This window comes from Ambystoma mexicanum, chromosome 1p (genome assembly GCF_040938575.1).
Source record: "Ambystoma mexicanum isolate Mex_15411 chromosome 1p, UKY_AmexF1_1, whole genome shotgun sequence".
NCBI classification, from domain to species: Eukaryota; Metazoa; Chordata; class Amphibia; order Caudata; family Ambystomatidae; genus Ambystoma; species Ambystoma mexicanum.
The window spans coordinates 637,045,463-637,060,395 of record NC_090921.1 but is presented as its reverse complement, the minus strand read 5'-3'; the positions used below and the strand labels follow the sequence as shown (position 1 = coordinate 637,060,395).

At 46.7% G+C, this 14,933-nt stretch overlaps 1 protein-coding gene across 2 annotated transcripts in view; it reads left to right on the top strand.

Moving 5' to 3' along the window:
• The window catches only part of LOC138577950 (tetraspanin-3-like), a 437,846-nt gene that overhangs the window by 349,924 nt on the left and 72,989 nt on the right, over positions 1 to 14,933 (top strand). Inside the window, exon 6 of one of the 2 annotated variants that reach the window (XM_069649669.1) lies at positions 8,265 to 8,348. The exons of the other annotated variant lie outside the window; for it this stretch is intronic. Within the exon in view, the coding sequence (XP_069505770.1) occupies positions 8,265 to 8,348 (84 nt within the window). The remainder of the gene's footprint in view (positions 1 to 8,264; positions 8,349 to 14,933) is intronic. 2 annotated transcript variants of the gene reach the window in all.

Here is a 14,933-nt window from a genome sequence, read left to right as displayed (position 1 = left end):
TGCACTGGACTCCGACTTCTTAACCAAAACTCAGGACATCCTGTCCTCATTCTCCTCAACTCCCCTACCTCCTCCTCCCCCAGCTCTCTGGCCTCCATTGGCCCCACCTCTCCCCTTCCCTCATGCTCTCCTCTTTCTTGTCCATAGCACTGGATTGCATCTCTAGACAAGTCCTCTCTGTGAAAGATTCCTCCAAACAGGTGCTCCCCTTCTCCTCCAGAACTAACAAGGACAACGTTGCCTCCCTTGGCTGATTTCTGTAATCACTCCTTTGCCACTGGCTCCTTCCCGCTATCCCTCAAGCAATCCATTGTGCACCCTCTCCACAAAAAGCCCTCTGGCAACCCCTCCTGCCTGGCTAACTACTGCCCTGTCTCCATTACCCCCTTTCTGAGAAAACTCCTGGTGAAGCTGGTCATCTTCCAACTGAACCAACACACTGAATCTGTCGGTTGTCTCCACGACCACCAGTCTGACTTAAAAGCAGCCAGAGGCACAGAAACTGCTCTTCTGAACACCTGTGACTTGCTCTAAAATCTCGATTCCAACTCTCCATCCATTCTTATTCTTCTGGATCTTTCCTCTGCCTTCAACACGGTCAATCATGCCACCCTGATAAATCTTCTCTGCGACACCTTTGGCATCACGGGCCTGTCACTAGAGTGGTTGCCTCATTCCTCTCTGACCTTCCACGGTTCAACTGGGCTCTTTTCTCTCCCCTATCATATTCTCTGCCTGCGCCATCCCTTAAGGCTCTATTCTCTCACTGTGGCTCTTCGACATCTACCTTGCCCCTCTGGCCCACTTGATCTCCTCCATCTCTCTTCACTTCCAGTGTTATGCAGACGACATGCACTCCCCTTCAAGCTTCCCTCTACTGCCTCCTCTTCATCCTCTCTCATTCCTGACTCACTGCAATTCAGGCACGGTGTGTTGCCAATGATTGCTGCCTTAACGCCAGTAAGACTGAGATCCTTCTCATTGGGACCCCAGCTCTCGCCTTCCTTCGTCTCCCTCTGGCTTATCCTTGGCCTCAAACCCAGCGACCGCATCTCTCCAGCCCTAAAACCTCTCCACTGACTCGCGCTTGCTGCTAGGATCAAGTTCAAGACCCTCTGCATCATCTACAATGCTTTCTGGGTCCTGGGAACCTGCTGTATCCAACTCTCTCCCTAAATACCTCCCTGCTGGAGCCCTTCGATCAAAAAGCTCCAACTCCCTGCAGATCAGATGCTTCTCTAAGCAGAGAGTAGGCGGTTGATCTCTCTCCTCCGCAGGAGCCTCCCTCTGGAATGGTCTCCCTGCCTATCTTAGGCTTATGCCAGATCTCTTTAAATTCCAGAAACTCCTCAAGACCCTCCTTTTTTTCTTCTTCCTTCCCTCTCCCCTTCCCCTGCTAACACCCCCATCTGCTGCAGTGACTGACTGCCTGGTTCCCTCTATGTTCTATAGGGCACCAGGCTCCTCCCACCCAGCCCATCCCCCTTCCTCGCACTTAGCATGTGGACCCTCACCCCTGCACCCATTGCAATCCCTAGCACTTGCCCTCCTGACCTCCCCTTAGCACCCACCTAGGCCCCGTTGTCCTCTCCCCCTTCCTCCTCCTCCCTCCTTTTTCACTTGCACTCGCTCATCTTTACACTGCACTTCCCTTCACACCCTAGCACTTTGCATTCGCGCAGAATGGCACTCTCCACCCCTGCACTTCTTGTTACTTCACTTGCATGATCTTATGTCACAAGGCCTAGTAAGACCGTTACTGTTATGTTTCTCCCTCCCACCCCCCCACTCCCGACCTGTGCTTGTCTTCTGGCGCCTTCAAACATCTTTTGTTGTATTGGCGCCTTACAAATATCCAATAAAAATCAATAAATAAAATCCAGGAGAATTACTCCCTTTGCCTGGATGTAAAGCCTCCAAACGCCTCTCGGGTCGATCAAGGCAAAAGTTCCACAAACGTTCTGGGTTCTCTGCAACCCAACAGAAAAATAAACAGTTGCATAAAGTTTTTGTGGGGCTAGGAGTATGACTCCCTTCTCCTAGCTGGTCCCCCAATGTCTTTCGCTGTTCTTAATAAGAGTATTTTCACAATCTCTTGTTTTGTTTTGCAGAATTTTCGATCCACCCCACTGGGACAATGAAGCTGTTCCCTGGAGTCCCTTCAGACTCTCCAGTACCACACATCGGTGGAACTATACTGGGAACTGTATCACAAATTGGTTCTGGTTTTCTCGGTTGTTTTAAAGTTGACTGTCCAAAAGGGGTTCTATTTTCCTGGCTTTTTAAGCATGAAGAAAAATAAATGTGAACGGTTTTCTTCTTTTGAGGGAGGCACTTTTAAGAACATGAGCTGAAACACCATGACTCTTGGAAGGATCATAGGTTGACCAATCAACAGTGGGTAACAGTGGTGGTGACAGAAGATCATTGGGTTTGGCCCGATGGACCAGCCCAAGATGATTCTGGGGTGTGTACCGTGATTCTCTCCATTGGCAGGGGTTTCCCCAGCTATTCGATGTTCGGATAGAGAAGGAGAGCATAAACTATCCCCGGGCATCCAACCCTTTTAGGCACCTCTCTTGTACTTTCCAGGGTCGATAAGCCCCTACTGTGCCGTTTCATGGAGTTCGGGTCTCGGGTTGAGGGACAACGTATTTTCTCAATTACTGAGGTAGGTGTACTCAGTTCACACACCTCACAGTTCTCCCTTGTTGCCTGAAGTTGTGTGGAATGTCTAAAGAGTTTCTTAAACAGCTTGTCCGCTCCTTAAAATAGAAGTTGTGACTAACCAGTGTACGGATAATACACCATAATGCCGTCTTTGTGCTCATCAGCACCAGGTGATGCTCCTTAGCTGGTACGTACGCAGTATCAATAACCCAGTAAAGGCCAGGAAACTGGTGGCATATATTCTAGGCTTCGGGTTTACAAAAAAACAAAGTCAGATGCGTCCATGTATCAAGCAATATATAGGCCACCTAGTGCCATGAGATGAGTTATGGGGGGCAGTTTCACTAAGGAGACACCCAATGGAGAACACAGTAGGACCTACCTTGTGTCTATGAGAGCTCACATTCAGACCTATGAAGGGATTGACTTAGAATCTGTAGATTGACAATTGTTCCCCACACAGTGGGGGGGAGGGTAGAAATAAAGTGAATAAAGAAAAATAAATAAGAGAACTACAAGTAACATAAGCCAAATGAAAATGATATTCAGGCCACCTCTATAGCTGCTTCATGTTGTCAAATCTTTTTTTTTTGTGGGTCACCAATGAAGTGAACTAAAGGTTCATTTGAACATGCCCCTACTTCCTTTCTGCAAGCTTTGAACATTTGAACATGCATAAATGCAGGGACTGGAAAAGTGCTGTTCAGCAGGATTTGGAGCCAAGGTCGTTTAGCCCAAGTGCTGGCTCAGACTGGCAAAGATTGGTAGAAACAATGGACTGCACATAGAAGAGCAGAGGTAGTCCTGGTGGGAGGGGTGCCTATGCTCTGGGTGATTTTTAATTTGCAAATAGCCTCCTTCATTCACAAAAGCTCTGCTGTGTAGGATTTTTAAGGGTGCAGAAGAAGGCAACTGACCAGGTGTCGGAAGCGCGAACAATCTGTAAATTCAGATCCACATTTGTCGGACTCAACTCTGACAATGAGATGGGGTCTTTTTGTAAGGGGACCCCCAATATGGAATCTGTTTAAATTGGTCAGGACATTGTGATGAATTAAGTTTGGAATGTATAGTATATATATGCGGTACTTTATTAATTAACCGCCTTCATATATATTTTCGTCGTAGCATCCAAAACATTAGTGAATGTAAATACCATTATTGGTAGACTGACGGGATTGGGTATCCATTCTCAAAATTATGGAAATAGCAAACAGACGTGTTTGCTTACAAAAATTAGTTTAGCATGATATGGTTTTACAGAATCTCAGTAGTCCAACAGTATGTGAATTTAGAACCATTATCAATAGACCATTGAGTTAGGGTATCCAGTTATAAGTGCATGGAAATAAAAAAACAACTTCTTGCTCATAAACAATTAGTGCAACAGGATACAGTGTTTCACCAGTCAATAGTCCGGTATGACAACAATATTAGACTAATTGATATTAATTTATTAAAGTCCATATTACATGAGGCAGGACCATTAGAGACCAAAAGCTTCATTACACTGGTAACGGGTATTTTGTCGACTGAGAAACCAAAATTACTAATGTATTCTTGCGAGTATTTATCAGCCTCACATTTACTAAATATTGCATTTTAATTAATATATACCCCATATATCTTGTTATTATCAGTAGTAGAACATTCCTAGTGAGCACAGGCATTTGGAAACGGTTAAGAGGACTCCTGGGTCCCAAAATATGGCACCTGTTTGTGTTGCAGCAACCAACAGAACAAGGGACTATGGTTGCCATAGCAACGCCTGCATAACAGAAGTAATGGTAACAAAAACAAAGCGCGCTCGCAACTTCACGTTGCCGACACTTGGGGAATCAACAGAGACTTTGAAGGTAAGCCCTAAAGTGGTTGCGGGCGGCCAACATTACTGAAGTTAGAGAAATGATAGTGATCTCGCGCTGAGCACAAGGTGTGCTAGATTATAGCAATGGAATATGGATTTTCACTTATCTACGAGCCTTTGGAACAAAGCATTGTGACAACCTTAACGGAATCAGTCACTGAAACGGGTGAATGATATGAAATACGCTTTTTGTGGTTTGAATCCTGGCGCTTTCACCAATGCGCAGCAGCAGCAACATATAATGCCAACTAATGCCAAAACAATAACGCCATATGTTGGATTAAAATCATATATTTGATACAAACATTCATAGGAGAATGAATCGTGGCCAATTCTAGACCGCTCATTTTAAAACACGAGAATTTAACAAAACAAACTGTATAAATATTGCTGTTCTTGTCCAAATTACAGTATTCATAACATACTCTTTTTAGGTGGGATTAAACCCGTTATTTGTGCAACCAATAGAAACGTAAACTTGTCAGAAAAGACACAGCTATTGAGTAAGAAACATCCTTTTACTCATTTGCCAACACAGAAAACAAGGATACAACAAAAACCTTTTTGATCATGACTAATGTTGTAAATCTGTGTTTTTTTCCCTTACCCTATGTGTTTCACTTTGATTCCTAAAACATCCCCCCTTCGCCCCCTGGCCATAAATGAAAAAGCCACCATGCTGAGTCACAACTCTACCTCTGTTTCTTAGACTACAACTAAAGAGTCCCTTCTCCTGGCGTCTTAAATGAAAGTCTTTTCATACTCAATAGCTACCAGGGGAAATGACTCCCTTCCCCTGGTCTTGATTTACCTACAGTTCCAGAAGTAGCCAGAAGGGATGACTCCCTTCCCCTGGCTTCTCTCATAATATTCAAGCTAGTTACAGGGCAATGACTCCCTTCCCCTGGATAATGGTTTCACCAAAGTTCCAACTGTGTCTAGGGGGAGTGACCCCTTCCCCTGGATGTTAGTATCAACAAAGTTCCAAGTGTGCCCAAATGAATGACTCCCTTCCGCCGGATTATTAGGTTCAACAAAGTTCAAATTTAGGTCAGGGGGAATAGCTACCTTCCCATGTCTTCTTAGGAAACGTCTACAACAGTCCCAGGCTCTACTTAGCCCAGTCGGGGATATTTTCTTTGCCACTGTTTGGAGTGTTCCCCTCTCTTTTACTATCATTGTGCTTATTTGGAAACCAGACCCTGTTTGCTCGCCCTTTCTTGTGAGGCCCACTTTGGTCACTCTTCTGCTACGTACTGCCACAAGGAGGATGACTTATATGCTGGCTTTATTTTGGGTCTCCCATCCGTGGTTTCGATTCTTCTTTTTTTAGGTCCACTTGGTTCACTCCCATGCCAATATGAAGATGACTGCCATTAACATAGGCTTCACCTCGATGTGGATCCCAGAACCTTGGTTCTTTCCTTCTCACTAGGCCCACTTAGTTGACTCTCTTCCCAAGTATTGCCTGAGGAAGATGCTTCGTATTGTTGTTCTTATGCAGTTTCTCTCTCTCCCGCACCTATAAGCCCCTACCGGCCCGTGATGTACCCGTTATCTTTGATGGCTTGGGGACTCTTGGCAGGTACTTCCAGGTTGCTTGTGTCTTCTCGCTGGGCTGTGCAGGCGTCTCTGGCCTCTGCTGCTCATGCTCCACGTACCTTCTTCCTGGTTGCTTCACCGATGGTGAAGGTGTTGTTACTGGACTGCTCAGTCCACCCCCCCCCAGAAGTCACAGAACTGTCTTCCAGGCCCCAATTACATCCTTGACCAGCTCCACAACACCGGGCAAAGGCCTCCCATCATCTGTTTCTTGCCTTTGTGAGCGGGCTGCTCTCTGCTTCCCCAACACGTCGTCTGCCTCTCCTTGGTGTCCAGTCAAAGGATCGAAAACAAAAGGATCTAATACAATAGGATTGAGTCAAAAGGACAGAAAAAAGGTTGAATCCCTTTTGTAAAATGTATATATTTTTTTCGGTTTCTGTATAGAAAACAAAGTGGTTTTAACACCAAAAACAGGGGTTTGGTGGTGGACTCTCCAAAAATTATAAATCGACCTTTTTTTTCCAGTCCTTTTGACTCGGAACTATTGCATTTCGATCCTTTGTATTCGATCCTTTCACCCATAACCCCTCTCCTTCTCATTTGCCTGGCTTGTCTGTCATTCATGCTGGTATGCTGCTCTTCTTCTCAAAGTCGTTTGTCAGTTTGTATATGTCTCTTAGGACTACTTCCCCACACAAGTCTATACCATTCCTGTATCTATATGGCTCCTGGTGGTCACCTTGTTCCAATACTGGCCTTGCTGGTTATCTTCATGCTTTGGGTGATCTTGTTTGTGCCAGTACTGGAGTTAGTCACACTATCTGTATTGTTTGCAATCCTCTTTGTCTCAGTAGAAATTACTGGTATAACATTGCAATAACAAATAGAAGTGCTATCAAGGGGGGGTTGGTGGAAAGGTGGCAACAGGCTTGAGGGAGTTAGGTTTGGGTGTTGTGCTGACTTTTACCCTGGTGGTCGTCCTTATCCCCAGGAAGGGAGTCCCTCCCCATGAGGTCCTCGCGCAATAAAGCACTCCAAGGGGGAATATTGGGTAGAGTCCTCACCTCACTAGCTTCATGAGAAGATGATGCCCTCTGGGGAGAAGTGTTGACACTGGTTTGGTGGTGTTTGATAGTCTGAAAATTGATTGCGGCGAACTGTCAGAAAGAAATCCTGCCTGCATGCAATCAGTTATCAGAGGATCAAACCGCAAAGCAAATGTGCTCGCCTCAACCCCCACCCCTGTCCCCATCTTACCTGTTTGCTCATTGCCAAGTCCCCTTCACCCCTGCAGCATCCGATCTGTCCCTCTAATGTGGGTCGGATATGACTCTGCAGAGACTTTATTTATTTTTTTTGTCCCCCGCTCTCCCATGTTGAGGAAGCGACAGACACCCCTGCAACTCCCCATGGCTAATACATGCTGATCATGGGGAGCAGGGGACACCCCCGCAACCCCTGCTCCACATGTTCGGTATGCATTAGCCTAATTGTTTGTTTATAATCAATCGAATGGTACTGGCCGAATTCGGTCAAATGTACCATTTGATCAATTAAAAATGAACAATTATTCTAATACCATGACACCTAGTGAATCGTCACAGATATCTGTTGAAACATCCCAGCCTAATGAGAATACTTTCAGTCACCCAATGGGGTGATTTGGGGGGTTCTCAGCCCAAGGAAACTTTGAAAAATGGGTCAAAATAGTAAATGTTAAAGCACAGACATAAAACAAAGCTTTATAACAAATTCTTTACTTCAAAGGGATGCAGGGAATGAGGAGAGATAGGAGGGGAGGGTAAGGGAAGCAGAGAACCAGGGCAGCACATAAGAGGCCCATGGTGCACAGGCTACTGGGAAATCTCCAAGGTTCCCTGTGTGCCAGTCCACCAATTGATTTAGTACACGTTTCATTGGCTTTGGAAGTCAGCTATACTGACATTGATCGTGCCAACGGATATAAACCTGTGGCGCACAGGATGCATCTCTTACCAGCTCCCTTCCCAAGGCACATTAAATCATTGTGCTGCCTTTCTACCTTCAACAGGCTTCACTTTAACCATAGTGGCTGCAGACCTATGAGTCTTTCATGCCCGGCTCATTTGGTGATTGTTCATAAATGGCCACAAGTAAACAGAGCTGACTTATTTATGCTTCTTCATATATTTACTTTCTGCAGGGCTGTGGAACAAAACTACACCACAAACTGAAGCAGTTGCTGTCCTTCATCCTTTGGTGCGCTATTGGTTCAATCGCTGTGAAGGTACGAGCACATACAAGTTTTGATTTTTTTTGTGCGTTACCTATCATGGAAATGTCACTGATTTTCTTGTCACTTTCATAGCAAAATTAGTAGCTTAGAAAATGTGGATTCTGAAGCCCCAGTTCTCCCACAGAAGATGCTGACCATTTACATATGCAGCACTGAAGAGTGATTGATGGAAAAGCTTAGTTTGGGTCCTAACCATTTGCACTGGCATTTGTTCGATTACCATGACGGCACCATCAGAGAAGGTAGAAAAACATATTCGTATTAGGAATCCCAGACATCTTCCAAAATCTTTGGCCCGACTCACTCTGGATGTTCTGATCTCTTCAGACCTTCCCCTTTCCATCCCTCTCATCACTCCTCTTTCCTGGAGTGATCACTCTCTCCTTTCCCCCCAGCTCACCCTCTCCACTCCTCAAGCCAAGCCACCTCCAGCACTGCCACCCACCATCTCGGTTATTCGACTCATGAAGCTTGTGTCAGTTGAGGCTTTCGTCGCCACTTTCTCAACCCCCCTCCCCCCATCGCCCTTTGGCTGACTGGCACCCTGACACAGCCCTCTCCATGCTCTATTCTGCTATATCAGATACTCTTGATGTTCCTGCCCCTGTCATGAGGATCCACCTGAAGCCCAAAGCCAAGTGTAGTTACGACTCGGACCTAGTCACCCTCAAATGCAAATGCAGGGCGGCTGAGAGGAAATGGCATGCTTCTGGTACATCCTCTGACAAACGGGCCTGCCGCCTGCTCCAAAGGCAATACCGCCTCTGTCCGCACCAAGAGGAGAGCTCACATCCAAGCCTGCGTCTCTGCGGCAACTAACAACTCAGCCGAACTCTTAGGAACTTGCCAATCCTGCTGCATTCTCTACCTCTCCTATCCCCTCCCAGTCCCTCTTCACAACTCTGGCTTCTCATTTCATCTCTAAAACTCGGGACATCCTGTCCTCTATCTTCCTCTCCCCCTCCTCCCTCTACCTCCTGCTCTTCCTCTGGCCCTTCTTCGGCCACTTCTCCTCCCTCCTTCTCTGCCTTGCCCCTGTTCTCCCCTGACGATGTTTCTAGACAAGTCCGATCTATGAAAGTCTCGTCAAGAGGTTCACCCCTGTTCCTCCAAAACCATCAAGGACCACATTGACACCGTGGCTCCTACTCTAGCCAACTTCTGCAACCACTCCTTTGCCTCTGGAGGGTTCCCTTCCCCCAGCCCTTGCCCCAAAGCACTCCCTTGTGCACCCTCTTCTTAAGAAACCCTCTGCCGACCCGTCCTACCCGGCTAACTATCGCCCAATCTCCATCACTCCTTTCCTGGCCAAACTCCTGGAAAAGCTGGCCATCTCCCAGTTTAGCCTTCACACTGAATTTGTTGTTAGTCTTTATGACCATCAGTCTTGCTTCAGAGCTGCCAGAAGCACAGAAACTGCTCTCCTGAACATTTGTGAAGACCTGCTCTCCAACATTCCAACACCCCCTGTGTCCTAATCTTACTTAATCTCTCTTCTGCCTTTGACACGGACAACCATGCCATCCTGCTCAACCTTCTCTGTGATAACCTAGGTATCACCGATCAGGCCCTGGCTTGGCTGACTTCTTTCCTCTCCGACCGACCTTCCCAGGTCCAACTTGGGTCCTTTCTCTCCTCTAGCTCTATCTCTACCTGTGGTGTTCCCCAGGGGTCTAACCACTTTCCCTGGCTGTTCAACCAATACCTGGCACTTCTTGCCCACCGCATTGCCGCTCTCTGCCCCTGCTTTCAGTGCTATGCAGATGACAATCGGCTCATTTGCAGGCTTCCTTAAGCCACCTCTTCTCCTCCTCTCATCTCTGTCTGTCTGCTATCCAGGAGTGGTGTGCCACCAATGATCTCTGCCCAGTAAGACCAAGATACTCCTCATCGGCACACCCGCTCCCTCCTTTCTTGTAACTCTCTGGCCCGGCCTCTCATAGCCCTCTTCCTGCTCCCACCTGTGAGGCTAAAAACCTCTTGGTCATCTTCGACTCCTTGCTCTCCTTCTCACCTCACATCTCTGATGTCTCTAAGAAGTCACACTACCAGCTGCACCACCTCAGAGGTATTCTTCCTTTCCTCTCCTTTCCCCAGAAGCTCACTGTCTCCCGAGCTCTGGTTCTCTCTAGGCTGGACTATTGCAACAGCCTCTTTCTAAATCTACCTGCCTCTAATCTCCGCCCTCTGCAACACATCCAAAACAGGACTGCAAGACTTGTCCTTGGCCTCAAGCCCAGGGATCAAATCTCTCCAGGCCTGAAATCTCTGCAGTGGCTCCCAGTGGCTGCGAGGATTACGTTCAAAACACTGCATTGTCCACAAGGCCTTCTGGGGCCTGGGGCCTCAATACCTTCCACTCTCTTCCTAAATATCTTCCTTCTCGAGCTCTTCGCTCATCTGCCTCCAACTCCCTCAGGGTCAGTAGCTTCTCCAAGCAACAAGTTGGTGGTAGATCTCTTTACTCGGCTGGGGCCTCCCTCTGGAACAGCCTCCCTGCCCCTCTGAAAATAGAGAACAATCTCTGGTTCCGGAAGCACCTCAAGACCTTCCTCTTTGCTTCTGCTTTCTCTCCTCCTCTCCCCTGCTGAACTCCTGGCTGAAACTTCACTGGTCACCTGGCTACCCTCTGTTCTCGGGCCCAGGTCCCCTCCCCGCCAGTTGCACACCTGCTCTGCCCCCTGGCAACCCTTGCACTCTGGGGTGTTTCTGTATCCCTACAGCCCCCTACCAGCACTTGACACCTGACGTCTGCACTTGCCCTTGCCACCAACTGGCCACACTTCTTATTGTTCTTATTTATTGTTTTTATTTATTTACTGTTTATCCTATGTACTGCATTAACCCTCTCCCTCGCCCCCTCCCCTGCACGATCTCAAATGTCACTTGGCTTAGTAAGATCGTTGTCTCTGTCTTCCCTCTGTTCCCCTCCCTTTGCCACGTCGCGCCTTGAAACACTTGTGTACAGGCGTGTTATAAATGCCATATCATATATCATCACCAGCAGCATGGGGATCTAAGCACAGCAAGTTCAGGATCCAAATCTGGGCATAAAGGGAATGTTTAGAGTGCACATTCACCCCCAGGGGAATATGTTGCTGCTGTAGACAGATAAGAGATCTTGATTGTTCCATTTAGGCTACCTTTTCAACACTGAAGAGTAATGGATGAAAAAAGAGATTTTCTCAAAGTAGCTGACAGTGGTTATAATTCATTCAGTCTTTCCATCTATGATCTTTTCGTATTGCAAAGTTGCCCTACTATTCTGTAATACAGTCAGAGCCAGCTACTTGTCCAGGACATCCTGCTATTATGTGCTGGACGCCTGTACGCCCCTTGTGCCGTTCATTTGCCTGGATTCTCCCACTTATTAAAGCCCTGGGCCCACACACTGGACCACACCACTCAGCCATCACAAACACCTTTTAAAGGTCATCTGCATGCAGACAAAATACATACAACAAGATAGACTTCCAATTCAATCGCTGTCAAATAATGCATGCATTCCCCATTGTCCAAAATACCACATTCCACAGACGCACCACCTGGAACACATCCCATCCTCTCTGCCTGCTCATGCAGCACACCGTTCACTCTGGTGAGCACCTGCATACCCCGCATAATTATTAATGATTGGAGTTTGAGGTTTCCCCATTGTGAGCCGTGGAGGAATACAGATTGCTCAGGATGTCATGATACAAATCCATTTCAATGAGACAGCCACACAAACATGCACCTCCATCCAATTAAACCACCCCCATTATGTCCCAAACAGAGCACATTGCACACCATCCTTGTCGTTTTGCAATCATTTCACTCCACCCCTTTGCAAACTCCATATAAGCAATTAAAACATTCCTTACCCACAGGGACACCCCCCTCTATGTACAAAGCAAATTCAAATCCTGGGAAACACCCTAGCACAGACAATGATCCAAAACACTCCTGAATTCAACATGCCTTTCACACACCATCCAGAACATTGGCTTGTTCTGGTTGGGGTTTGGGTGTGAAAGTCATGTACCGCTTCAAAGTCCAGGGAGGCATGCACAGCCCACAATCTTAATTCACCACTATAGATTACAACCACCTTGTCCTTGTGGCCCTCTACACATTCACCTCGCGCATATCATAAAGCTGGTATCCTACCACCGAAGGACCATTCCTCAAGGCCCACAATAGGGCCACAATACCACTACACTTTATACCTATTTCAACATGGCAACCACCAGCAGCTTCATCATCTCCCAAGGCACACATTCACCCATCCACCATGTGCACCACAACCCATTCACATAACACAATATCCCACAAACTTACCCTACCCTACTAGACAACACTGTCCATAAGGAATGCATGCCCCCTTCTTCTAAAAATGACCACTACAAATGAACAAACCAAACAATGGATTACCTTAATATGGCATCATCACCAATCTACATGGCTAACTCACCTGCCCAACACCCGCCTATTGGAACACACCCAGCTTGCCTAGTAAACTGAATGCTCTAACACTAGTCCACATAGGACTTCTAACAAAGAGCTGATCCATGCTTTGCCCATCGACACATCCCCTCTTCCTTTCGGAAACACCCCAGCCACAACATATTAGAATCCCTACTCACTAGCAGACACATGGCCAGACCTTACACATAATCACAAGGCCATTCTACCTACTATTCGAATGCACTAGCTGATGTCATCCATGCCAATGAAAAGTGATGCACAGCAAGCTTCATCTTTAGGACAATCGCCACTACACTCACTGCACACAGTCAATTATAAGCCTCTCCCATATATCTCCTCATCATGTGATGCATATCCCATCCACTTTTACAAACCTTAGTGCACACCTCACTATCCAATCCCATCCCTTTACCTACATCCAGACACACTACTTCTCAATGCAAATCGCACCAAACACTTGCAACATCTAGCCAACATGAATGCCTGCAACAGTGCGCTCATGCTACTATGACTGGCCTTTATCATGAAGAATTATACGCTCAATATTAAACACATAATTAATCACCAAACCTAGAACTGAGATGCACAACCTGTTGCTGTCAAATATCCTGCACCTACTATTAATATTAGAAACCTGGCTGACAAAAACATACACGACAGTCTGCTGAAAAACCATTGCTACCTTGCAAAGTAGCTTTAAAGAAATGCCCTCACCCAAATAACAGGAGGTATTGTTCTAGTCCATGTTCGGAAATATTTTTCTTTACTGCGCCTATCCTTCAATTTTTATGGACCCCCAAACTTTTTGTTTTTATTTTTGATCCCGACTTGTCCTTTTTACAGTCTAGGAAAACCGCAAGCTTCACTACACTGTCATTTCCCATTTGTTATGGGGAAACTGACAAGTCCTTCGGGCTGTTGGTACTGCCAAACATTGTTTTCCTTAGTTTTGTTACTTGGTTACTACTTTTAGTAACTAGTTATCACTTGCGGTAATTTTGGATCATTGTACAATGCATCTAACAATGCACTACAATGGGGTAAACTTTTATTTTTGCCCTAGACTAACACTCGGAAGATTTTTGGTTACTCTAGGTGTACTAAATGGACAAGCTGGTGGCAGTAGTGAATTCGTACCATTTTCTTTTTTTTTTGTTGGTGCTTTTCGTTTTAGCCTTACTGCATTTACGGCGTTTGGCTACTAAGTGTGGCTAGTCGCCAAACATGGCCATGCCATGAGGTTTTTTGCTTGTCCTTTGGCCATCTTGTTTTTTAGCCTTCTTTCTGACCTTAGAGGCCAGGAAAATGCTTATATGGACTTCCATTGCCCAGGAAAGCTGAATTATTTGGCGGGCTACTGGAAGGTGATGTGTGTTTGCTGCCAGTATGTGGGCTGGGACTGTCTGGTCCTAATCCATAAACCAGTTTCAGTGTATGAGTGTTATGCATGAGTGTTCCCACCAGTGGTCCTGATTGGACCACTGCTGGGGTGTGTTTGGGGCTAGTTCTGCTATTGGCTAGTGTGAGGTTCTGCTCTTACCTGGATTTTGAGGTAAGAAGAGGACCCCTGCACCCACTCGGGAGCGATCCTGGAGTAACCTGAAGGAGCCAAGACTCCTTTCCAGCTGTGAGACTCGTGAGGAGACCGGAGACCCATCTGAAGGTGGCCTGGTGACCAACTTCTGCTGCTGTCCTGGAAGAGCCCCGTCTTGCTGTAGATCTTCAGCAGTCCTGCGAGGGAGCTTAGACCCATGGAGTGGAGGAGACATCCATTCCTGACGTCTGGCGGGTAACCTGCGTAGAAGAGCCTTCGGAAGTGCCCCGCCACTGCCCTGTGGCTGACCAGCTCTGTGTTTGGGCTACCATGCTGCCGATGTTGCCGTTCCGCATTGAAGCCTGGAATTTGGGGGATCCTCAGCTTGTCTTATAAGACTTACCTCAGCCAAATTCCATAGTCCTAGCATCAAGGAGATCTGATATAGGAGGGACAGTCCAACCACAACAAGTGAGTCCCTTTGTGTCGCCGTGCTGCGTTAACCGACATCTGAAACGGCTTACCTGAGTCGAGCCAAGTCCTGAGAGGGGTCCTGGATTGTTTGTCTGCTTTCT